Raw genomic sequence first — 24,853 nt, 5'->3', positions numbered from 1 at the left:
AAGGTTATTGTCAGTAATTTTTAAAAAGTACTTGGTTTTCCATATATAACCACTGAAAAGCGTTAAACATTTTGAAGAAAGCACCCTCTATGATTTTGGTGTTTCTAAATAATTTACTTGCACCCTTTCAACTCTTATAGTCTCCCATTTGAAATCATGAAGAGTTCCTAGGCCACCACAGATCTAATGGCTCTTTGCTCAGTATTGTGAAAGGCAGACTGTTAAAGACTTGAGTTCCTCCAGGAAGGTTCTTGACATCTGACCAGGAAACCTAGTACATAGCCACATTGGTTTTACTTGTTAAACTTTATTATTATAGTAATAAAGTGATTATTTTTAATAATAAAAGTAGGGTGTTGGGGATGAGGATGGAGCTCAGTGGTAGCACACTTGCCCTGGGTTTAGTCCCCGGTACTGCCCCCACCCCCCAGAAAAAAGTATGATGCCTATAGACAAGAGGATAGCCCTGTCTCAGGGCAAGTCCCTCTCCCTAGTGTTTCAGAACTGGGCTGGTCAGAATGTTTTCTAGAATGAACGCAGACCCCTGCTTGTCCACCAGGTGTCATTGTTTACCAATCTGACAAGCCACTGGGCACTCAGTGATGGAAATCAAAGCTAGAGACAAGAATATGAAATAAATGAAAATAGATTTAGGAAAGGGCTTTGTGGCTAGAATGCAGCTTGGGAGCCTTTCAAAGACCAGCAACACCTTCCTGTTCAGGTTTTCTAACCTGGTACTTCCTCTGGAAGGAATCAGAACTTGGGTGCTTAGGCATAGCCCTGACTTCCAGCCACATTGTGCTAGACTCAGGTTCGTAGACTCCAATTTAAGTAGTTGTCCATACTGTCCAGTTGCCCCCCTGCCCTTCCCATGGGCTCCCTAGTTTATGAGACTTAGGACAGAGGAAAGCATTCACAGTAAAAAGATCAAGACTGCTCCTTCCTAGTCTGAAAGTCTCTAGAGACTCAGCATCTAAGATACGAATGTGAGAGTCACAGACTCTGAGAAAAGGAGATTGCATGGAGGTGCCTAGTACAAGCCACCTGGAGGAGAAAGTGGAAGAGAAGCCTCTCCCCCCTGATGCTTGCTGCTCCTCTTAAGGCTATGGGACCAGGCAGGAGACTGAGATGACGCAGGCCTCAGCGTACTCTGCTTGCCCTCAGAGCCAGCCATTGCTGCTGAAATCCAGGCGCAGAGCCTCCTCCTCCGCAGGGCTCAGCTCCTGCAAGGGGGCGCGACAGGGTCCTCCATAGTAGCCAAACCAGTCCATGGTTTTCTTCAGCCCTGGGATTCCAAAGCGCCGGGTCACCTGAGAAGCAGGGTCTGTTAGAAGAGACTGTGGAATGCCGTGCAAACACCTACCCAGTACCCAGAGACCTGTCACTTTCAGACAGTTGGGGTTCCCACTCTCCTTCCCCTGTAAAGAAACTACCAAATGTGTGGCACCCAGGATAGATTGGGAATCCAGATTTAGAGACCAGAAAGCAGGTCTGTAATGGAAAAGTGCAAAAACCTTGGATTGAGCAAGGAAAATGCCTCTTTTGGTTTTAGGAGAAAAAAATCCATCCCAATATGAAGGAGAGTGGCATCTAGCCTTTAAGCTGGGATGGGAGAAGGCAGTAAAGACTAGGCACTAGTGCATCACCAGTCTGCATCCCAGTTCCCAGAGCCTGATCTGGTCACATCAGGCCTAGGAATTAGGAGGAAACTTCAGGCATAACCAGACCCTTACCCCTGGCATCAGGGTCCCCATCCACCCATAGCTCCTCCAGGGCCCTGTTTAAATGCTTTCACAGGAATAACAATCCATCATTGTTCAAAGAAGTTTTGTTGTAAAACTCTATGTTATTTTCTTATCTGAGCAAATTCTCTTGTCCAAAAAATGAAGGGGCTAGACAACATGATCTCTAAAGGCTTATCTGTTATAGTAGGGGACCTAACACTTTTGTCCTAATTTAAAAGGATGCATGACATTTTACAGAATAAATGAAGCATCAAGTCTCTTTGCTTTTGATATAGCTACATGTTACTTTATATGATCAAAAGTGTTAGATGAGGCCGGGTGCAAGGGTGCATGCCTGAAATCCCAGCAACTCAGGAGGCTGAGGCAGGAGAATCACAAGTTCAAGGCCAACCTCAGCAAATTATTGAGGCCCTAAGAAACTTAGTGAGACCTGGTCTCAAAAAAAAAAGTTGTAAATAGGGCTGGGGATGTAGCTCAGTAGTAAAGTGCCCCTGGTTTCAACTCCTAGTAAAATAAAATAATAAAATAAAAATTAAAGGAGCCGAGTACAAGTGTGTGACTAGTGGTATTGTGGCCCTGGGTTCAATCCATAGTATAAGAAGGAAGGAAAGAAGGATGGAAGGAAGAAATAGCTTTTATTTGGAGGGAAGGCAACATCTTAGAAGTATGGGCTTTATGAAGGGTAAGAATAGTGAGGTTGTTTGGGGTAGAAGTAACTATTTACCACTAGAGGCCAGTAGGCTTTAGCAAGCCCAGGCTTTTTCTTGGGATGGGTAGTAAGTCACTCTCCTGCAAGGCCTAGTCCTACCCATGATGTTCTAACAGTCTGGTCTTTTACCCAAAACTTCTCTAGTTGGAAAAAAAACTAGGGGAAGAGATGAAATTAAGTGGTACCTGGGAAAAATTCTGTTTCTACCATGTTTTTCTGGAATGCTGGCATACCCTCTTCAGGCCCAGAAAAGGGCCAGCTGTTTGGTGCTAAAGACCACAGAAAGTCCTAAATATAGCCATGGGCAGGAGGAGGGCTGGGGGTGGGGAGGTAGAGGAAGAACATTGCATTCGATCAGGGCAGGGCAATAGAGTGACATCAGGCTGCTCTTGGGGTGTCTGAGCCTACAGCCCAGGCAGTGGCAAGGTGTTCCAGGCATTCCTGAGTGTGTGCCCAGAGCTGGCACAGGAGAGCACACAGCATGAGGATAAAGCAAGATGGGGTAAGTGGACTGCATGCAGAGAGTTGGGTTGGCAGCTGGATCTCCTATCTTCCCAAGGGGGAACCCGAGCTGCTTGTCTGTAAAACAAGTCGATAACTACACCTACCCATAGAGATGTCACAAGGACCAGATGAGAAAATCACCACTAATATTAGATCAGTCCCCAGAGTCCCAGGAAGCATCACCTCCTTTTTCTGTCCTAGGGAATGCAGGTTCTGGAACCTTCTCTTTCATAGATGGTTGGGAGTGGGAAAAGCTGAGGCCCCACCCCAGTGGAGTGTCCATTATGTTCAGGGCAGCCTGTGCCCCATGGGCTTAGCTGAAAGGCACTCATTTCTGTGGTTTTAGAATGGCTGATCCCAGGGAAGATTCCCATACAGGAAGACTCATGCTTTCCTCCTCAGGCGTCCTTTCTCTAAAGCTGAGTTAATCTGCTCTTTTGAGGTAAGGATACAAGCTGAGGAAGGTCTGGAACCTGCCCTCCATTTTACCAAACAAAGCACCATTGAAAGTGCCTGTAACACACAGCCTAGGACTACTGTGTGCCTTCCATGCCAAACTTAAGGAAAAGCAGAAAAACAAAACAAAGCAAACAAAAAACACAAAACAAAACTCAATAATCAAGATTAAGATATTGTGATCTAATTTTTTTTTTTTTTTTTTTTTTTTTTTTTTTTTTTTGGTGGTGGCACTGGAGATCGAACCCTCAAACCCAGGACCTTGAACATGCTAGAAATGTGCTTCATTACAGAGCTACACAATTTATTTTTCCTGGCACTGGGGATTGAACCCAGAGGCACTTTGCTACTGAGCCACATCCCAACTCTTTTTTCTTTTTTTGAGTCATAGTCTCACTAAGTTGCTGAGGCTGGACTTGAACTTGCCATCACCCCACCTCAGCCTCAGGAGACACTGGGATTACAGGTGTGCATCTCCATGCCTGGCCCAACACAATATTTTTTAAAAAATCAAAACCAAGCCAGGAGCAGTGGTGCACACCACTAATCCCAGTGATTCAAGAGACTGAGGCAGGAGGATCTCAAGTTTGAGGCCTCCGCTAGGCACAGTGTCACATGCCTATAAATCCCAGCAGCTCTGGAGGCTGAGGTGTAAGTTCAAAGCCTGCTTCAGCAAAAAGCAACTCAGTGAGACCCTGTCTCTAAATAAAATACAAAATAGGGATGAAAATGCAGCTCAGTGGTCAAGTGCTGATGAGTTCAATTCCTGGTACCATAAAAATAAAAAGAAGAAGAAGAAGTCTGGGGCTTCTGCAACTCATCAGGACCCTTTCTCAAAAGAAAAAATAAAAAGGGCTGTAGGTGTAACTTAGTGGTAAAGCACCCATGGGTCCAATCCCCAGTAACAGAAAAAAAAAAAAACCCTCAATGCAAAAATCTATCATGAAAAGTTTCAACACGAACTCAAATAGAGCCCTACCCTATTTTAGCATGAGTCAAAAGTAAACATGCGAACTCCTATGTACATATTTTTTGTTTGTTTTTAATGTCCCCCCCATAGAAGTAGATGTGGGGGGAAAAAGTTTTAGTGAGTTTTCTTTCAATAAACCAGGAAAGTAAAATTATAATAAATTGTGTTTTGGTATATATAAAATAATTAAACCTAAAATAATGCTGTGAGTTTTTATATACCCACTTTGCAATATATTTTTTCAACTACTTTAATGTTCTGGTGGCCAGAGGGAACCCCTTTTTTAGGAAAAAAAAATTTCCACTTCCTGGAAGATGAAATAAATGTACTTGTCCCTATTATTTTGATAAGTACAACTAAAAACCCTGGACATTATATAAAAACACACATGAGACTCTGAAGGATTGAGAGAAGGAAGACCAACCAGGGACCTCAGCCCCAGGCGGAGCACAGTGGTGAGTCTGCGGGCCCACGCTTGGAACTGAAGGCAGCAACTATGAAACACCATTGGACATGGACAACAGAAGTCCCAACAAAGCCAGTTGTCTCCAGCCAAAAGACCAGGAAAGGGGCAGTCCAGCAAAATGGAAAACTTGCAAGAAACTACTACTCTCTATTCTAGCCAAACATCGCAGAGTACACTGTGGCCCCACCCCAACCAGGCCAGCAAAGCCTGAACTTCCAGTCTGATATCACTCAAGATGGATGGTGTCAAAGAGGTCTAGTGGAGGAGAGTCAGGACTTTGATCACTGCCACCCATAAGCAGACCACCCAGTGCTTCCCCTCTGCCACTCCTTCCCCTCGCCCACCAGACACACAGGTGAGGGCATGTGAGGGCAGAAGAGAGACTCTTCACCCTTCAAGCCAAATCTGTAGAAGCCTAGTGTACAACTGAGCTACATCCCCAACCAAAGAGGTATAATTTTTTTTTTAACTCCCAAAGAAGAAATCCACAAGTGTCTATGGTTTCAACTAGAGAATTCTACAAATTAAAGAATATAGTACCAATTCTATACAGCCTCTTTCAGAAAACAGAGAAGGGGGGAACACTTCCCAATTCATTTTAGCAAACTATTTTTACCCTGATACCAAAACCAGAGGCTAAACAAAGGCTAAACTAAGGCTAAACAAAAAAGGAAAAAGGAAATTGCAGACCAACAACCAATATTCCTCGTGAATACAGACACAAAAATCCTTAACAAAATATTCGAAAGTGAAATTCAATAATGTATCAAAAGAATTAAACACCATGACTAAGTGAGGTGCATTCCAAGGAAGCAAATCTGTGCCAAACGTTTGAAAATTACTTTATATAATCCACCATGTTAACAAGCTAAAGAAGAAGCAGTCACATGATCCTGTCAATCAGTGCAGAAAATCATTTGACAAAATTTCAACACCCATTCATGATTTTATAAAAGTCTTAAAAAACTTACAATAGATGGGAGCTTCCTCAACTTGATAAAAATGATCTATAAAAACCTAGAGCTGAAAAAATAATAATAATAATTTTTAAAAAACCCTAGAGTTGACATTTAACTTAATGGTGAAAGACTGAATGTTTTCTTTCCCTTAAGATCAGGAACAAGAAAGGAATGTCTGCTCTCACCACTCAGTTCCCACTCTGCAGGAAGTCCTGGTCAATGCAATAAGGCAAGAAAAGAAATACAAGGCATACAGAACGGAAGGGAAGTCACTAACCATCCTTATTTGTAAATGATCTGAGTGTCTATGTAAGAAATCTATAAAGCAAAATCTCCTAGAACTAGGAGTTCAGCAAATTCACAGGATGTAAGATAGAACTGCAAAAATTATATTTCTAAAAGCTAGTATTAACCAGTTGGGTAGTGAAATTAAAAGTACAATTCCATTTTAGCTGGGCACAATGGCATACACCTGTAATCCCAGCAAATTGGGAGGATAAGGCAGGAAGATTGCAAATTCAAGTCCAGCCTCAGCAATTTAGATTTTAAGCAACAGAGATCCTGTCTCAACATAAAAAATAAAAAGGGTAGGGAAGTACCCCTGTGTTCAATCCCTAGTACCAAAGCAAATAAAAAATTAAAAATAAAATACATTTTTGATCACTCAAAAATATGAACTACTTAAGTATACATTTCTCAAAATATGCACAGGACTTTTTTTCTGAAAACTACAAAATACTGAAGAAATAAATCAAAGAAGATCTGAATAAATAGAGCCTCACACCGTGCTCAGGGATTAGAAGATGACATAGTGAAGGTATCAATCATCCCTAGAGTGTTATTCAGGTTGAACAAAATTGCTATCAAAATCTCAACAAGATTCTTTTGTAGATAGACAAAATTCCATTTATATGGAAAGACAAAGGAATTAGACTAGCTAAAACAATTTGCGGGGGGAGGGACAAAGTGGGAGGCATTAGTCTATTATAAGATTTATTTTAAGACTTGTGTGGCTACAACAATCAAGTCTGAGTGGTATTGTGGAGGGATAGACCCATAGATCAATGGAAAGAATAAAGAGCCCAGAAATAGACCCATACAAATATGCCCCATTGATTTTCCACAAAGGTGCAAAAGCAATTCAATTCAATGGAGGAAAGACAGCTTTTCCAACAATTGGTGGGGAGCAAATAGATATCCATAGGCCAAAAAAGAAAAGGAAAGGAAAGGAAACTTGACCCAAGACTCACATTTTAATCAAAAATGAACTCAAAAATGGGTCATAAACTTGAAAACATAAAACTTTTAGGAAAAATGATAGGAGAAAAACTTCACATTCTAGTTCAAAGCAAAGAATTCTTAGATTTGACAACAAAAGCATGATTCATAAAAGACAGCACTGATAAATCTAAAACTTTTGCTTGGCAAAAAAAAAAATACTATAAGGAGAATGAAAAGACAAGCTACAGACTGGGGGAAAAATGTTTACAAATCACATCTCCAACAAAGGACTAGTATCTAAAAAATACAAGGAACTTGCAAAACTCAACAGTGAAAAGCCCAAACAATCCAATTAGAAAACAGGCAAAGGGAGGCACATCATCCCAAGGACTCCAGAGGCTGAGGCAGGAATTTAAAAGTTTGAGGCTAGCTTGGGCAACTTAGCAAGACTCTGTCTCAAAATCAAAAGGGCTGGAGGTGCAGCTCAGCGGTAGAGTGCTTGCTTACCTGTGGAAGACCCTGGATTCAAACCCCAGTATCACCAGAGAGGGGGAAAAAGTATTTGAGTGAAGAGGTTATGATATAAATACATGAAAAGATGTTCCATGTCATTAGCTACCAGGGAAGTGCAAATTTAGACCATAAGGTGTTACTACACCCCTATCAGAATGACTAAAATAAAAAATGGCCATAATACCAAATGCTGGTGAGGATGCAGAGACTCTGGATCACACAGACCTTCACAGGAGGGCAAATGTAAAAGGATATAGCCACTCTGGAAAATAGTTTGGCAATTTCTTAAAAAACTAAACACGCAACCATCATCTATGGCCCATTAATTGCACTGCTGTGTGTTTATCCTAGAAAAATAATAAAAATTTACGGTCACACAAAAACCTGTACACATATGTTCATGGCAGTTTTTGTTTGTTCGTTTATTTGAGACAGGGTCTGACTGTGATGCCCTGTTGGCTTCAGAATCTTTTTTTCGGTGGGGGGGGGGGCAGGGAGACGGGTATTGGTGATTGAACCCAGGGGTACCTAACCACTGAGCTACATCCCCAGCCCTTTTTATTTTTTTTATTTTGAGACAGGGTCACACTAAGTTGTTTAGGGCCTCTTTAAATTGCTGAGGCTGGCTTTGAACTTGTGATCCTCCTGCCTCAGCCTCCCAAACTGCTGGGATTACAGGAATGCACCACCACACCCAGATGGCCTCAAAATCTTGGCTCTCTTCTTTCAATCTCCAGAGTAGCTAGGATTACAAGTATGTACCACTGTGACCAGCTCTCATGGCAGTTTTTAATAGCCAAAGATTGGAAACAGCTCAACCCCCCTTCAAAGGGTGAATTGTTAAACAGGCTGAGGTACAGACATACCATAGAATACTACTCAGAATTACTATTGATATAGGCAACAACCTGGGTGAATCTCCCAAGAAATAATGTTGAGTGAAAAAAGTCAATCCCCCAAAGTTATATACTATGTTTCCATATAGTATAGTCTTGAATGCTACCAAATAGTATATTACAGAACTGACAAAATTATAAAAATGGTGAACATTATTTGAGTCACCAGGAGTTAAGGAAGGAGTGGGAACGGGGCTGAGTAGGCATGGTTGTAAGAGGGTAGCAGGAGGGATCCTTGTGGTGATGGTATCAACTTGAAGTTGACTGTATCAACTTCAAATATAGTATATCTTATCCAATATTGTAAAATTATTCTATAGATTTGTAAGATGTTACCATTGGAGGAAAGTTGGATCTTTCTGTATTATTTCTTAAAACTGTATTGTCTCAAGATTAAAAGTTTAATTTAAAATATATATTAAAAGCATATATATATAGTGAGGCACACACTTTTCTGTTTGCCTCAAACTTCAAAATGGCTTTGATCTTGACAATCAGTCCATCTTACATTCTTCTCCTTGACTCACCCAACATAGAATTGGGGCACACAGTCTGATTGCAGAATAGATTATTGAAGACAGAACTCTCCTGGGAAATCAGGGTTCTGAACATCATCAACCTTCCAACTTCTCTTTTCGACTCCTAATCATTCAGATTTTTAAGATCTGGTCCCTGAAAAGCTGACCTAAAGACTCATGGACCACTCTCTAAGGCAGTGTATCTCTTAGTATGGTCCCAGGATTGCTTGAGTTGTAATACACAGGACACTTGTTTTAATTCATATTCAAGGAATTAGGACTTTTGTGTAAGCCTCCAGAGGAATTCTAATGCATACGTAAGCAACAGGGCTCAACTTTGTCTGCAGCCAATATTTTCTGGGGAGGCACAAGAAGTTCCCACACTTTCTAAATAAAAAGTCTTTCTGAAAGGGCAGGGATGGGGCAGGGGTGGAGGGAATGTTAGCCTGGACTCCCTCTTCAATGAGAATACAGAGCCCCTCCCCTGCTGCCCCTGGCTGGGAGAGCTCACCGCAGCGTTGGGTTCAATGAGACGGTGCTGCAGCTTCTGGGCAGCTTCCCATTGCCCTGTGAGGCAGAGTCGCTCCAGCTGGCACACCTGGGCCCCCAGGACATTGGCCAGTGCACACACGCCCCCCACAGCTCCTGCCCAGAGCAAGATAAAGAACATCAGCCACAGCCACTTCCCACAGAGAATCCCAACCTCTTCATTCTGGGGACATAGGATCTAGATTTCTGTGCTCCTGTTGGCCTCGTCAAAGGCATGTTCTGCGAGTGCAGAGTACATATTTCCAGAGAGAAAGGCTGCCTGTATATTCAAAATGGAAGCCCACAGGCCAAGAGCTGCTCAGCTGTCTGAGGAGCAGGGAATAGCTCAAGGACAGTTTCTCCCTTGCATCCAGCTACCATCTCCCAGAGCCAGGTCACCCTGGCTGGATGACACCTCCAGAATTCCTCCAACGGCCCCTGATTCACCAGGCCTGGGAGGACTGGAGTGGTTGGGCACCGGTGCTCTTCTGAAATCTCCTTCCCCCTGTAAATTCAAACTGGGGTGGAGGAGTGGAAAGACCTCTGGGCACAGGGTTAGGAGACCACATATTTCCTTCCGCTGGCTGCATGATCTTGGACAAGTCACAGAATCTCTCTTATCCTCTGTTCTTATCTAAGCAAGGAAAATGGGTTGGCTGTGATCCCTGAAAGCTCTGCCACATCTGCAGCCTCTGAGCATGATTCTGAGTCTAGTTAGAAATGACACTAAGCACAGTGTCCTCAAAAGGAAAGAGTAGAGACAATTTGGAATGAGCTAATACAGCTGCCATTTATAGAATACCTAGTATGTACCAGGCACTCTAGCCAATGGAAGGGGGATGCTTTCATTTCCTTTTACTTTATAAAGTAGAAACTCATGCCCAGAGCGGTTGAGTGCCTTTCCCTTATTGATTCATAAATGGCAAAGTTGAGATTTTAGCTCAGATAATCCCACCTCCAGAGCTTGTGCTCTTTCCCATTCACCCCACTCTCAGGAAGGAGGAGGAAGTAGGTTCCCCCTTCTTCCCCTGCACTGCAGATTGGGGGTGTGCCAGGACCTAGACAGCAAGCCAAAGTCTGCAGAGATCAGAGGGAATAGGACCCAGTGTTGCCCCTTGCAGTACTGGAAAAGTTGCTCAAAGCTGAATCCATGGGCCTTTTGCTGAAGGGAAAAGACGCTGCCATCATACCCCCTTCCTTTCGTGGCCGAGGCCCCACTTGAACCAAAGAACTTTGATCCAAAACAGACAAGAGTAGTTTATCTAAGTGACATCCCTAGTATCCTTGACGGGGATAGAATCTGCTCAGGCAGCCAGGCACAGTGACATATGCCTGCAATCCCAGGGGTTTGGGAGGCTGAACCACGAGGATCAAAGTCAGCCTCAGCAATGGCAAGGCACTAAGCCACTCAGCGAGACCCTCTCTCTAAATAAAATACGAAAAATAGGGCTGGGGATGTGGCTCCATGGTTGAGTGCCTGAGTTCAATCCCTATACAAAAAAAAAAAAAAAAAAAGAATCTGCTCAAGCAGCTGAAGATCCCTGACCCAACCCTGCAGGTCTGACAGTTCACTCTGGCCTGGGATTAAGCAGGGAGTAAAGTGGACTTCTGTCCTAGAGGGGAAACCTCAAGATCTCTGCCTTCATAGAACTATTTGCAAGATGAGGTTAAAGGAGCTAAAGTTGTCATCTAAGCATGGGGACTTTGTACAAACTTCGGGCCAGGGATTGCAAATAGCCGCCCCCTCCACCCAACAAAGTCACTCTCAAGCATTCAGGTTCAAACAAGCAAGCAGGGTGGCCAAGTTTCTGACAAACCACCCAGTCTTACTCCCAGTTTTCCTGCTTAATTGGTCACCCATGACAGTTTAGAGCAGCGGGTGGCCTACCCAAGGCATAGCTGGCCATCAGGAAGCCCGCCGATCCAGCCAACACCTGGAAATCCTGCTTGCTGGTCTTGTGAACGATCAGCCCAATCCTGGTCACCTGCAATAGCAAACCTGGTGTGAGAGCTGAGCCCAGGACCTCAACCTCCCACCTAGATGAGCTGGGCAGATGTTGCAGAATGACAGTTCAGTTCTCAGAGAGATGCCTTTGAGTACAGACAATGCCCCAGAAAGCACATGCAACAGAGAAGCCCAACAGGAGCCCAGGAATAACACAGATCTCAGAGCTTCCCTGAAGGTGGTGGCTGAAATACCAGGGTCCAGACAAAGAGGAGGGTGCCCAGCCAGGGAGCTGCTGCCACTCACGTCACCACCACTGTCCTTCATGCCCACAATATTCGGGTGCTGGGAAAGCTTGACCACTGCATCCACAGGCAGGTCCAGCCCCGTGTTGGCTGGGACACTGTACAGCACCACGGGGATTGGAGAGAGGTCAGCAACCTGAGGGGTACAGAGAAAAATGGGGAGAGGGCAGCCAGCCCAGGCCCTTGGAATTGGAGTTTTTCCTGCACAGGTCCTGGCTGGGGTGACTGCATGGCTACCTGGACAGGCCTACCCCCTAACACTAAGCCACCTGTGCTGCAAGCCCCAACTGTAAACAGCAATGACAGCAACAATCTGTCTCCATCCTCAACAACCCACGAGGTAGAAGTCTTTATTCCTCCCATTTCAGAGAGGAGGAAATAATGACAGAGAGTGGTTAGCTAGTCACCCAGTGTCACACAACTTGAACATGGTGGCATTCCACCCATGTCCCATAGCTGCCATTCACAAGAAGAGGAGCCTCTGCCTCAGCCAGCCTCCTTCTGGTCTCTAGCCTCTAACTGGTGCCCACCTTGGTGTAGTGGTGAATGAGGGCAGCGCTGTTCATGCGGCCACGGAAGTAGCAAGGGGTCACCACCATAGCAGCATCCGCCCCGACCTGCGCCATGCTGACAGTCATCTCCACTGTGGCTTGAGTGGCTGCAGGAGGGAGGAGGAAGGAGGCTTGGGTCAACATGCTGGGCCAAGCAAAGGGGGCCTCAGCATGGCCCAGAAGAGGCAGAACAAGAAGACAGAAACTGACCCCAGAGCCAAGGAGCCTGAACCCCACAGCCCAGCCACCCGGGGGGGCCCAGGGTATTCTGGCCTCACACTCGCAGCCGGAGCCCGCTAGCAGGAGCTTGTCCTTGGGTATGACCTGGCGCACGCGGCTCACCACCTCCAGGCGCTCTCTGCTGGTCAGGAAGGGGAACTCGCCAGTGGAGCCCTGGACCACAAAGCCTGCAACAGAGGCCCCATCACAGTGACTGACACCTTCCTGTCCTCTTAGACCCATCAGGACACGTGTTCAACACTAGCAGGCTCTACCTCCCCAACACCATAGCTCTTCACACCTTTGCTTCTGGTCCTTGTCCTGACACCGGCAGGACGTTCACCAGGTGCATGGTGGCATTCCCATTCCCATCAGTTTTCTTGGTTTTAGTGAAAAGTTTTAGAGAATAGTCAGTAATAGAGGCTACACCCACAGCACATCCAGCACCCACAGCAACTCTCCCATGATCCCCTTCCTCTTCCTTGTCTCTCTGTCCCAACTCAGGTGTTTATTGTCCTCATTCATACCTTTATATACTGGCAGCATACATATGGACCCAAGAACAAGATAATATGGTATTTTGGGTTTTTTGGGAGGGAGGTACTAAGGTTGAACTCGGGGGCACATGACCACTGAGCCACGTCCCCAGCCCTATTTTGTATTTATTTAGAGACAGGGTTTCACAGAGTTGCTTAGCACCTTGCTTTTGCTGAGGCTGGCTTTGAACTCTAGATCCTCCTGCCTTAGCCTCCCATGCCACTGGAAATACAGGTGTGAGTCACCACACCTGGCAATAATATGGTTTTTGCAATTTAAACAATGTAGAAATAGAACCAAGCTTATATGACCTTCTGCAGTTTGTTGCTTTCATTTACCATTATGTTTTGAGCTTTGTCCACAGCAGCACCCATGGCTGTGATTCATCCATTTTAATTGCTGTAGAGGGTTCACTTGTATGGGCAGACCACAGTTTGTTTTTCCTTCTCTTGTTGAGGCCTGGGTCAACAGTGACTGACAAAAAGAGTCTTCCCACTCCTGGGTTCATCAGGGACACCCCAGCAGCCTCAGGATCTGTCCCTACAAGTGTTCATCCATGGCAACTCTTGGTATGGTCAGACTGATTTTGGCCAACTTGGGGGCTGAAAAGTGATATCTCATTGTTTTGAGATATTTCATTTGCATTTTCCTGTCTTATCAACCAATTATTTGAAGATTTCTAATACGCACCAGGTATAGGTGTAAGGTGTCAACATTATATTTCTATAAGAGACCAGCTAAATTGATGCCCTTCAGCTAAACTGGAAAGGGATAGTAGTAGAATTATTTCCTCCCAAGTTTTCCCATGTAACTTTTCTTTTCCTCCTTTATTTCTCCTCCACTCTATTCCATTTCAAAAAACAAACCACTCAGGTAGTTACAAACACAGCACATGATCCAATAGGATTATTCATAAATAGAACGAAAATTGGAAGAATGAAAAGAAAGCTGAGACCAGCACTGACATCCAAAATCCCTGCCATACATTTGTGAGAGATGAGCCATAAATGGGAGACGGAGCTTCCCGACAGTCAAAGCTAAAAGGGAAACATGGTCAGCTAACAGATATGTAGAACCCAAAACATAAAAGCAGCTGCTCTGGAGAAACACAGAGTTTCCTGGCACTGAGACCAAGAGAAATTGTTCCTGTGAGTCATCCTTAAGGGGACACAGTGTGATGTAGACTCAACTTTGTACCACAAAACTTTTTTCGTGCTGTTCACTACACTATTAGACTCTATTGCGTGGGTTGGCAGAACAGCCCTCACTCGAAAGTGAGCTTTTTAAATTTTATTTTGAGTCTTTGCCTTGGTAGCATCGCAAGGAACATTTCGAGGCAAACAGCTTTTAGCTTCTGTTGAATCGCCTCCTGAGGACTCATTGCTTTGTGTCCTGCTGGAAGCCAAAGAGAAGAGCCTCCTTGAATCTTGCTACATAAGGCCCGGTACTGTCCCTGTGGGTTGGACCCCTGTGCAAAAGCTGCTGGCCCTGGATGTGGGCTCCGATCTGGCTATGTTAGGACCAGCACCCTTGACTAAGGATCTAGAGATCAAGCTCTTACCACTTCCCTTATATGAATGCCAAAGCCATCTGTCACCCTGGGCTAGAGCAGGCTTGTGCTATGGTCTATGCTCTAGCCACAGTCACTTCTGTCATCTTTCGTTTAGTGATCAACTCCAAAGGCCCCTGGGCCCTCTGTAGACATGGCTTCAATGCAGGACAGTGGGGTCTGGCACCCCAGGAAGCAGTAGCAGGCCCGTTGCTCACGGTTCTCAGGTGGCCCTCTCTCCTGTCTCTGGAAGGGAACATCTCAACCAGACCTGAATCCCAGGAACCCTTGACAGTGTGGTTCAGTGGGAGGGATCTGTTTAGCGAGCCAGTCTATGGCACCTCTATTTCCTTTTCTATGAAATGACAACTCATTTCAATTCTAACTTATCAGGCTGTTTGAGAGGCTCAGAAAGGAAAATGTATCAGAAAACACTTTGAAATCCGTAAACAGGTGACTCCCCCATCCTCCTGGCTGGATGTCGACTGCAGGCCTGGTGTGCCTGGTAGAGAGGGGCCAGACAGGAAAAGGCCAGCGTCCCCACGGATCAGGGAGTGAGGAAAGTGGGTGACAGAGAAGCTGGGAGGCAGGACAGTAGAGTGGTCAGGGGTGTAGGCTCTGAAGTCAGACAAGCAGACCAATTCTCAGTGTGGCCCACTCATAGCTATGAGATTTGCAGAAAATGACTCAACCAAACCTCAGTTTTCTGGACTGAAAAGTGGGGATAATATTAGTCCTTTGCTCAGAGAGTCATTTTGATGGAATAAAATGCTATTTGTAAAGTACTTAGAATAGAACCTGCTCCATTAGTGTTAGCTGACTTCATATGGAATCAGGGGAAAGTGCGTTAGCCATAAGGAGGTGGCTAGTGCTGAAGGGAAGAGTTAAAGGTTCCTTTAACTCCCCACTGCCATCAGCTATAAGGTGAGCCCCTCTCAGTTTGGAAGATACTCCCCTTCTGCTCCCATGATAATGCTGGCTGCTCTGGGGAGCTAGGGTGGCCTGAGAAGGGTACTGGGTGTTGAAGCTGGGAACACACAAGCAGCATGGTAATCTATTGTGTCCAAAAGGGAATCACAATCTTTCTCACATAAAGAGTACCCCCTGGGCACTGTTAAGCCCTCTAGGTTTAACATCTTCCTCCTCCAGGAAGTCTCCCTGGGACCCCTCCAATTTGACTGCTCTCCTCTGCACCTCCACTAGCTGTGCCTCATACTTCCCTGTTGCTTACACCTGTGTGCAGAGGTCCTCAGAACCCTTCAATACCCCATCCCACCCCCACATGCAGGACTAGGCAAAATTGCTCAATCTGGTCTCTCCTATAAAATGAGAACTTAGACCAGATGGTCTCCCAAGTCCTCCCTGGCTCTAAATTTCATAGTCACTTCTCTGGCTTCTTCCCCTGCCCTTTGCCTATATCTTAATGTTCCCCTTACATCAAAACTGACTTCCAGTAGCCAGAGGTAGTGGCACATGCTTGTAATTCCAGTGACTAGGGAGGCTTATGGCAGGAGGATCACAAGTTTGAGGTCAGCCTTGGAAATTTAGTGAGACCCTGACTCTAAAGATAAAAAGGACTGGGTATGTACCCTAGTAGTAAAGCGCCCCTGGGTTCAATCCCCAGAACCAAAACAATAATGAAAACCTAACCAACAGGGCTCATTGGTGCAGTGCTGGCCTTCATGCAGGCCTTGGGTTCCAGCTCTGCACTGCAAAAAGCCCAAACACACAGGTCAAGGGTTCCCAGTGCACTGCCCCTCCCCTGCCTCTGCCCATTTGCTCACGCCCTTCCCTTCTGCATGGACCCCAGTGAAAGCCTCTCAAGTACTGCAGAGCCACCAAGCCTTTACTCCCTCCCCTCCACTCTATGCTCCACAGCATTTTGCTCTTGCCTAGCACTTGGTTTATCTGAATTCATCAAGGTCAAGGACCTTGCCTCACTCATTCTGGTCTCCTCCATCACAGCAGCACAGTGCCTTGACGAGGAGGTGTATTGATAATTTGTGTGTAAAAAAAAACCATTGTTCCAGACCTAGCCTGGGGGCAAAACTTTATTGCATGATATAATTCATAATCTCTCTTAGGTAAGAAACATCATTCCTGATGAAATGCTTAAGCAATTTCCCAATGAACTTTGGTGGAATTTAGCTTTAATCTGGGAAACCAGCCACCCTCCCAACTGACTGAGGCCAGAGTCTGGTGACTGTCAACTGCTCTTTGTATCTTAGAGTGGTCTGATTGTCTCTTTTCTAGTAAGACTGTCCCCACCATGAGTATGTATTTATTGGTGCCTAGAAGATGTTTTATTTGTAACACAACTATAACAAAACTTTTTTGACATGTCCTCAAATTGTCTGAACTGTTTTTAGATCTACAGAAGAGTTGCAAAATATTATGGGGAATTTCTTAGCATTCCTCACTCAGCCTCTACCAATAACATCACCCACCTATGGCACAAGAACCAGGACCAGACAATTATTGTGGGCATACCCATCTTTAACTGACGTCTTTTAATTTTGCCAATTTGAAGCTTTTTTTTAAGTTAAGATTCCAAAATCTTAACCTGAAATTTCATATAATAAACTTTGTAAAAATATTTTTTAGTTGTAGATGAACACAATATCTTTATTTTTATTTATTTATTTTTTTATGTGGTGCTGAGGATTGAACCCAGGATTGAACCCTCATGCATGCAAGGCAAGTGCTGTACCACTGAGCTACAACCCTAGCCCATAAGTAGTTTTTAATAAGGAATTTGATATCTCACCAATACATGTATGCATCTTTTTCCCGGAACTGGGAATTGTATACAGGGGTGCTCTATCATTAAGATTTTTTTTTTGAGACAGGTTCTTAGTAAGTAGCTCTTAAAATTGGCATCTTCCTGTCTCAGCCTCCCAAATCACTGGGATTACAGGAGTGAGCCATGGTGCCCCATCTCTGTATGTGCATTTTATTTCATACTGAGGATTGAACTCAGAGTGTTTTACCACTGAGCTACATCCCCAGCATCCCCCTTTTTTGAGACAGTTGCTGAGGACCTCACTAAATTGTTGAGTTTGGCCTTGAATTTGTGATCCTCCTTCCTCAGCCTCCCGAGTTATTGGGATTACAGGTGTGCATCACTGTGCTCAGCTGTGTGAATGTATTTAAATAATCACTTTGAGATGTCAAACCTCATCACTCTGTTGCCTTTTGTTTATGTAGCAGCCTCTAACATTTGCTAGTGTGACTTACCTCATTTTTTCCAACTAAAATTTTTCTCATGAAATATTTTAAATATATCAACCAAAATGTATATTGTCACTTATTGGTAATGTTCAAAAAAATTCAAATAGTCTCAACTGTGCTCTATAAAATCAGTTGACAATATTTAGGGTATTTGTGGATTTATCCATCCTTTGCAGGAATTCTGAGCCCCTGAAGGATGAGGCCCACAGACTGGGAACCCCTGGTAAATCCATAAGAGACCCAAATGGTAAGAAATTTCTATTTCAGAGCTGTATGGAGTGAGTGCCTTGTAGTTGACGCCTCTCAAGATCCGCTGGGGAGGTGGTTGCCTTCCACTGCCTGGTTGTGGGTGGGAGAATTCACCCCAGGAAGAGGAGGCAGAAAGAGTCCTGGGCTTTCTGGTGGGCAGAGGAACTGTCAGGACATGTGCCAGAGAGGTCAGGAATAAGCATGAGAGGCACAGTCTTGTTGGTTGATGGGAAGAGCACTGCGAAGCAACGTGGGCAGGGATTAAGGGTCACCATGGGCTGGAGTCTCAGGAAAAGCTGGGATCTAATCCAGCAACATGTCTTACGCGTCATCTCAGGTAAGTTATGTCTCTGAATTCCAGATGCCTTCTTTGTAAAATGAAAATAGCCTAATACCTTCCTCATGGAGCTGTGACTTGACACTTAACCCAGGGCAAGACATATACTTAAAAAAAAAAAACTGAAAAAAAAAAAATAGGAGGCTGCTAGAGCAGTAGTCATACTGGTAACAACAGCAGTAGCCAGCCCCAGCCCCAGCAGCGGAGACATGAGACTGTCTATAACAGCTCAGTGACTGTGGACTAGGTCGTGGGGAAGTTCTAACACGGATCCCTATGGGCACCCGGAAACAGGTGGGGCAGGGAGAGAGGGCTGCAGTGTGGATTCTCCGGACTTGAGATAGCCCCAAGAGCCCAGAGTAAGTCCCACCTGGCTGGCACACACTCCTCTGAAAGCCCACTCTTCATCCCCTCTCCCCCAATACCTGGCTGTTTCCTCCTTCCCTGGCAGCAGCAGGCTGATGGGTTTGAGACCCCTGAAGGTATCTCATCCCCCAAAGTGGGGAGGCTGCTAATGGAGTCTCAAATCAGGCCTAGTAAAGAGGCTCCAGGCCAGGTCATACATTGCAGGATTGCTGGAGAAGGTGCCCTCTCCCTCCATCCCTGCCCAGACCTCAGGCAGCCACAGAGCCCCTGGACTCAGAGTGAGGGTATACAAGGCTTTATTGGCTCAGTTCCAGGCATTTGGCATCGTGTGGGGCTCTTGGCTGCTCCTGGGATCTGCCTCCTCGGTCTTCTCTCGGTGGGTCTTCAGGGACCTCAGGGTGTGTCGTGCTTTGCCTTCTGCCAACTCTTCCTCCATCAGAGGCCATCCTCTTTTGCAGATTCCACTCATGATCTCTGTGAGGGGCCTGAGGAAGAAGGGATTTGGCAGCAGCATCTCACCCTGGGCCCAGAGGATTCCCAAAAGGAGGGAAAACAGGCCTGTGTATGTGGGCCAGCCCTGCTGGGGGAAGGGGTACATGGTTAGGTGCCTTCAAGAGTCACAGTTTTGGTGGCTGCGGCTGGGCACACTATGGCTCTGGTGGCTTGGGTGACCTGAATGGTTCTGCTGGCTTAGGTGACCTGAATGGCTCTGCTGGCTTGTGTGAACTGAATGGCTCTGGTGGCTTGGGTGACCTAGAAGACCTTGGTGACTTGAGAGGACTGGATGGTTCTGGTGGCTTGGATGACCTGGAAGACCTTGATGGCTTGGGTGGCCCAGATGACCCTGGTGGCTCGGGTAAACTAGATGACCATGTTGGCTTTTGTGGCCAGGACGACCCTGGTGGCCATGGTGACTGTGGCCACGGAAAGTGTGTGGGTGGTTGGCACCAGCGATGGTGTCTTCCCTCTGGGCAAGGAAATTCACTTTCAGCTTAATCTCCACCTCCTCAAGGGCCTTCAGTTCCTCTGGGGTGACATCCTTGGCCTCCAGGTGGCCTGAGTGCTGGTAAGCTGTGGCTCGCTGCAGCATAGAGTTAGCCAGGCGCTGCCCCTTCGTATCAATCTCCTTGGTACAAGCAACCACGGCAGCCCATATGGCCTCATCTGTGGATGAGGATTTTCCAGATTCTTTGAGGGTCTCTTTGATCACCGAAGGCCCACACATCTTCTGCTTGCTGGTGAAGGACTCCCTGTGCATGGCTGTGCCCTCCTCTCCTTGCTTGGTGGTAATAGTCTCCATGCGAATAGTGGTGTTGGCCTCTCCACTCCCACTCCCAAAGCATTGGGAGGCATTGTTGTTGACACCGACGCATTTGGTGGAGACCAGCTTCTCGTCAGAAAGGCGGCTAAAATGAGATTTGATCCAGTTGTCATTCGCTTTGCGGCATTCTGGTGACTCATTTCGTGGAGACTGAGTGGAGGTCTTCCTTCTCCTTTTTCTCTGAGTCCACAGAATAAGGCCTCCGCCTCCAAGCAAGAGGATAGTTCCCAGCACCACCTTGCATGATGGTTGCTGGATGAACTCCAAGAAGGGCTCCAGGACCCTACTCCCAGCAGCAGAGCTAAGAGCACTGCTGAGCTAAGAGAAACAGTCGGGGAGCCCAGGTGGTATGGCTCATGCTTGAAAGAGCAGGCTCCCCACGGGCGTCTGGCAGGCAGGCCCTGCTGCACCCTCCCTAGGATGCCTCCTGCCACCTCAGCAATAAACCCCATTGTGAGGAAGGCAGCTGGGGGCGGGGTCGGGGGAGGCCACCACATCCCTCATGTCTAGCCTGGTAGGCATTAAGGCCTGGGTCCTTTCTCCTGTCCTGGCATCTGTCCTCAAAGTCAGTGGAAGGGCAACTTTTCCGATGTAACCCATTCTGCTAGTTTCCAGTCTTTATCTTCCAATCTTTGGTTTCTCTCCCTCCCCAGCTGTTGGCCCCCAGAGGGCAGAGGTTGCTTGGTCAGACTGGTCATGGTAGAAAGAACCCCTTGGCTAGGCTGGCATTCATTTTGGCCCACCGAGATTGGTGTCTGCCTCTATGCAGGGCTCATCTCTGCTGCCAGCTCAGCACATTCCATTCCTGATTGCAGCTCCATCCACACTAATGGCAGAGTCCAGATGGAAAAGGGCCCGGGAAGGGGCTCATTCTGGAATAACGTGAGGTCACAAATGGGGGGAGACAAGCAGTGGACTGAGAAGGCAGAGCAGAGAGGAGACTTCATTGCGTCCCAGATTCTTGGGGCCATTATGGGTGGTGGGATGCCTTTTCCATAATTGCCTGCAAAATCCTGAATAATTCCCATGGCTTGTCACGGTAGAAACAGGACTGGGCCACACTGTATGCCCCACCCAAAGGCATCTAGCACATTTATAAAATGAAGAAATGCCAAAATGGGCTTGTAAAAGTTGTGACATTTTAAACGAACTATTTTCTTTAACAGAGTAATGGTCTTGATATATATAAAAATCTTTTTTTTATCTTTCACAAGAAACCATGGTCCACTCTACATATGGAGGGAATAAGATACAATCTTAAAGTTTTATAGGGAACATCATCTCCCCAGTTTTGCTAGAGTAGCTCTGTGGTTGTTCACTAACTTTAATTGGAAACAACAATTCAAAGTCCATCTTCAAAGTTGTTTACTGTGAGTTCAGGGTCAAATGGCTCTTCTGAACAACCCCTCCCTCCAGTCTCTGGTTATAACATTTATTTCAAAAGAAAACTCTGTATTCATATTTTCAGTACAAATTAGCAATTCTAAAAAAAAAAAAAAAAAAGAGAGCTACATAGTTTCCAATAGGACCTTCCAGAAGAATCTCTAACTAATGTTCATGACACATCCAGGACAAGTTCCCACCTTCTCTCTTTCTTTTTAAATCTTTTTTTTTTAATTGTAGATGAACACAATACCTTCATTTACTTATTTTTATGTGGTGCTAAGGGTCAAACCCAGTGCCTCACACTTGCTTGGCAAGTGCTCAACCACTGAGCCATAGCCCCAGCTCCTCCCACCTTCTCTTTAGAGGGCTTTGTTGAAGATGCCTTACAGTGTGACAAGTGATGGCTGCCTGTTCTGCCCCTGAATATTGAACTGCAAAGTCTATTCCAGAACAGGGCAAGGGAAACTGACTTTAGGGCTTACATGGTCTTGTCCTGGGAGCAGTGACAAGACACTTCAGCTTTGTGTTCCCTGTTCCAGTGCTCCATGGTAGAAGAATATGTTGAAACCTGTGACCAAGAACCTGAAGGCTCAGCTCCCAGTTCTAAAATGAGGAAACTGGACTAGAGAAATTAAGTGATTTCTCAAGTCTCTGTAATGGCCAGAGCATGAGTCCCTCCCAGGGCTTCTACCTCCAGACCCTGGACTCCCTCTCCCTCAGGCTCTGTCTCCCTGGAAAGGGGCTGAGGGGCATCCAACAGGAGCAGAAGCCTGTATGCCATATTCACTGAAGCCAGGGCACCTATTCCTGCTGTGAGAATGGGTGGGTCGATGGAAGGGAGGGTCCAGAGGAGAGGTGTAGGGTTCTCATAGTCTGTGGGTTCTCTGGGTGGCAGGCAGACACCAGATGTAAAATCCACCCTCCCAGCCTTGAACCTTGAAGCTGAAGCACAATCATCTGTTAGAGGCTGAGGAACTTCCTGCTTTGCTTCAAGGGAATCAGACACAGCCCAACTTGCAGTTCTCTGTGAATAAGCCCCAGCATATATTTACCTAGAGTATGGTATCCCTGCTCAATGTGGGCATCCACAAAGCACTTGTTGTCCCCTGGGGAAGGGTCACATCACCTCTGCCCTTAGCAATGAATGGAGTCTCAGTTGGGCCACTGGACACTGTCACAAAGCAACTTTGCCAATCACACTGCTATTTTAATCATCATCATAGAAATCAATACATTCTCATGTCTAGCACCCTACAGTTTACAACATGCTTTCACTTGTATTCTCTCAGATTTTTCTCCCAACCATGCCATGATATGTGTATTATCACTCTGCCTGTATCAGATGCAGAAACAGAGATTTAGAGAGATTATCCCATAGTAAGTCAATGGCAAAGCTGTGATTGGAAACCAGAGTCCTTGGTCTTAACTGTTACTCTGTACTCCTTTTCTATTGATACCAGGGACTAAACCCAAGGGTGCTCTACAACTGAGCTACATCCCCAGCCCTTTTTATTTTTTAATATATTTTTTAGTTGTTGATGGACATTTATTTATTTACTTGTTTATACGTGGCGCTGAGATTCGAACCCAGTGCCTCACACATGCTAGGCAAGTGCTCTACCACTGAGCCACAACCCCAGTCCCCCTTTTTATTTTTTGAGACAGGGTTTCACTAAGTGGCCCAGCAGGCCTTGAACTTGTGATCCTCCTGCCTCAGGCTCCCTACTTGTGGGCATTCTAGGGATGTGCAGTTATGCCTGATTGGTGCCACACCATTCCCAAAGCTGGTGCCCACCAGATGCCACTTGTTGAGAAAGTCTGGTCTAGTGACTTAGAAGGGGTGATGGGGTGAGTAGAAAGAAATGGAGCATGGGCCGCGCAGTTAGAGACAATTCAAATCCCAGCCCAGCTATATCAGCTGAGTGATCTTGGGCAGTGACCATGTCTCTGAGCCCCAGCTTCCCATGTATGACACAGTGCTACTGAGAGTACTGTCCAGGGATTGTCCTGTGTGATGGATGGGCAGCCGGGCAGGGCAGCCAGGTTTTGCTATTTTGTTCTACTTCCACTTATGCCACTGTAGCTGTGTGGCATGTTGAATGTCACAAATATGATCTGATCCTTGATCTCAGAGAAGAGGAGACCAATGTAAAGGGGGAGATGAGTCAGAGGAAATAGCACAGTGAGCACTAACTCTTGCCAAGGGAGGCTTTGCCCAGAAGAGAATTTGCAAACAGGCTTTGAGGAAAAGGAGACGCCCCCCCTGGCTGGGCTGCCACATGATCTTCCTTACATCAGCACATGGGACCCAGCTGACAAGGATGTTCACACCTGTCATCCAGTGTAATCCCCACAAGAGCCCTGAGAGCTACCAAGGAACTTCAGTCCTTTTCAGTGCCTCTGTACAGAGGCAGGCGAGGTTCAGAACCCATCTACACCCCTGGTCTCTGGCTCCCCACCCCCGCAGTGGACAGGCCTGCTTACCTCTGAAGGGGATGGTGCCCATTTTGTACAGGTTCTCCTCCAGCTTCCCATAGTCCACCTCTGCGGTGGCAGTGAAGGGGGTCGTCACAGGGGGATAGATGCCTGCAATGTCCACCTTCCTCCCATCCCCTGAGGCCCAGCCCTTCACATTCCTGGATAGGCCCCTGCTCAGCCCCTGTTTCACAGAGGCCCAGACCCGGGGGCCCAGCATCTCCATAGGAGGCCTGGGGCCCAGCTGTTCTACGGCCCTGAGCAAGGCTGAGTGTAGACTCCTTTCTACCTGCTATTAATGATTAATGGGTCTAGTTAAAAATTTGTGGCCTCTCCTGCCTTGTGGGCACTGGACAGTCTGAGGGTCTTGCCCTAGGGTAAAGGGCAATACCCTCAGGTTTCAAAGAGCCTTTTATCTCTGCTGGGGAGCAGCTGGAGAAATGTCACAGTGCCCCTCTGACTGCCCTGGGTCCCACTAAAGGGCGTCTCTAGCCCATCCTCCTCCATAATTCCCAGCCCTGAAGCCCGGAGCGCTGCCAGTTTCCAGGCAGTTTCGAGGCTAGTGGAGCTGATTGGCTGAGCTGGCCAGGCCCTGCCCTGCGGGAGGGAGGTGCCACACACCAAGTGAGAAGCTTCGGGTAACAAGCCGCCTCACTCCCCTGCCAGGCTCCTCCTGCCAAGGAAGCCGTGTGTCAGGCCTGTGCTGGCTGTACACAGCTCCACAGGACAGAAGTCACCAGGAAGGGGCCAGGATGAGCATATCAAAGAGCTGACCTGTGCATGGGCAAAGCCTGACTCCCAGGGATTTGGGAAGAGGCATAAAAACAGGGTGACAGGATAGAAGCACGGAGAATCCACAATAGGAAGGCTTCCAATTCTCCTAATCCCCAAACCCAT

At 46.3% G+C, this 24,853-nt stretch overlaps 1 protein-coding gene across 3 annotated transcripts; it reads right to left on the bottom strand.

Annotated features, from left to right (window-relative positions):
- Positions 1–287: 287 nt before the first annotated feature.
- HOGA1 (4-hydroxy-2-oxoglutarate aldolase 1) lies at positions 288–24,503 on the bottom strand. Of its 3 annotated transcripts, XM_081267378.1 has the most exons (7): positions 23,966–24,494; positions 12,565–12,693; positions 12,266–12,393; positions 11,737–11,871; positions 11,374–11,470; positions 9,469–9,602; positions 288–1,310 (listed from the first exon to the last, which is right to left on the bottom strand). In XM_081267378.1, exons 1-7 carry the CDS (start codon positions 24,180–24,182, stop codon positions 1,161–1,163), a joined length of 990 nt encoding a protein of 329 aa, XP_081123504.1. In that variant the 5' UTR covers positions 24,183–24,494; the 3' UTR covers positions 288–1,160. The 3 variants fall into 3 exon arrangements, with proteins under 3 accessions (XP_081123504.1, XP_081123505.1, XP_081123506.1); XM_081267379.1 differs by lacking the exon at positions 12,565–12,693 and having other exon boundaries at positions 23,966–24,499; XM_081267380.1 differs by lacking the exons at positions 11,374–11,470; positions 11,737–11,871; positions 12,266–12,393; positions 12,565–12,693 and having other exon boundaries at positions 23,966–24,503.
- Positions 24,504–24,853: the final 350 nt, after the last annotated feature.

The sequence above is a fragment of the Spermophilus citellus genome (assembly GCF_964194105.1).
Source record: "Spermophilus citellus genome assembly, chromosome: 15".
Taxonomy (NCBI): domain Eukaryota; kingdom Metazoa; phylum Chordata; class Mammalia; order Rodentia; family Sciuridae; genus Spermophilus; species Spermophilus citellus.
Note: the sequence above shows the minus strand (reverse complement) of the source record. Positions and strands in the feature narration are given on the sequence as shown.

Excerpts from the sequence above, each read along its gene's own strand:
- HOGA1 (XM_081267378.1), bottom strand. The coding sequence starts at position 24,182 with ATGGAGATGCTGGGCCCCCGGGTCTGGGCCTCTGTGAAACAGGGGCTG. Across the intron at positions 11,471-11,736 it reads TGAAGGACAGTGGTGGTGAC|GTGACCAGGATTGGGCTGAT; the intron begins GTGAGTGGCAGC and ends TTGCTATTGCAG. Across the intron at positions 1,311-9,468 it reads TCATTGAACCCAACGCTGCG|GTGACCCGGCGCTTTGGAAT; the intron begins GTGAGCTCTCCC and ends CCTGCTTCTCAG.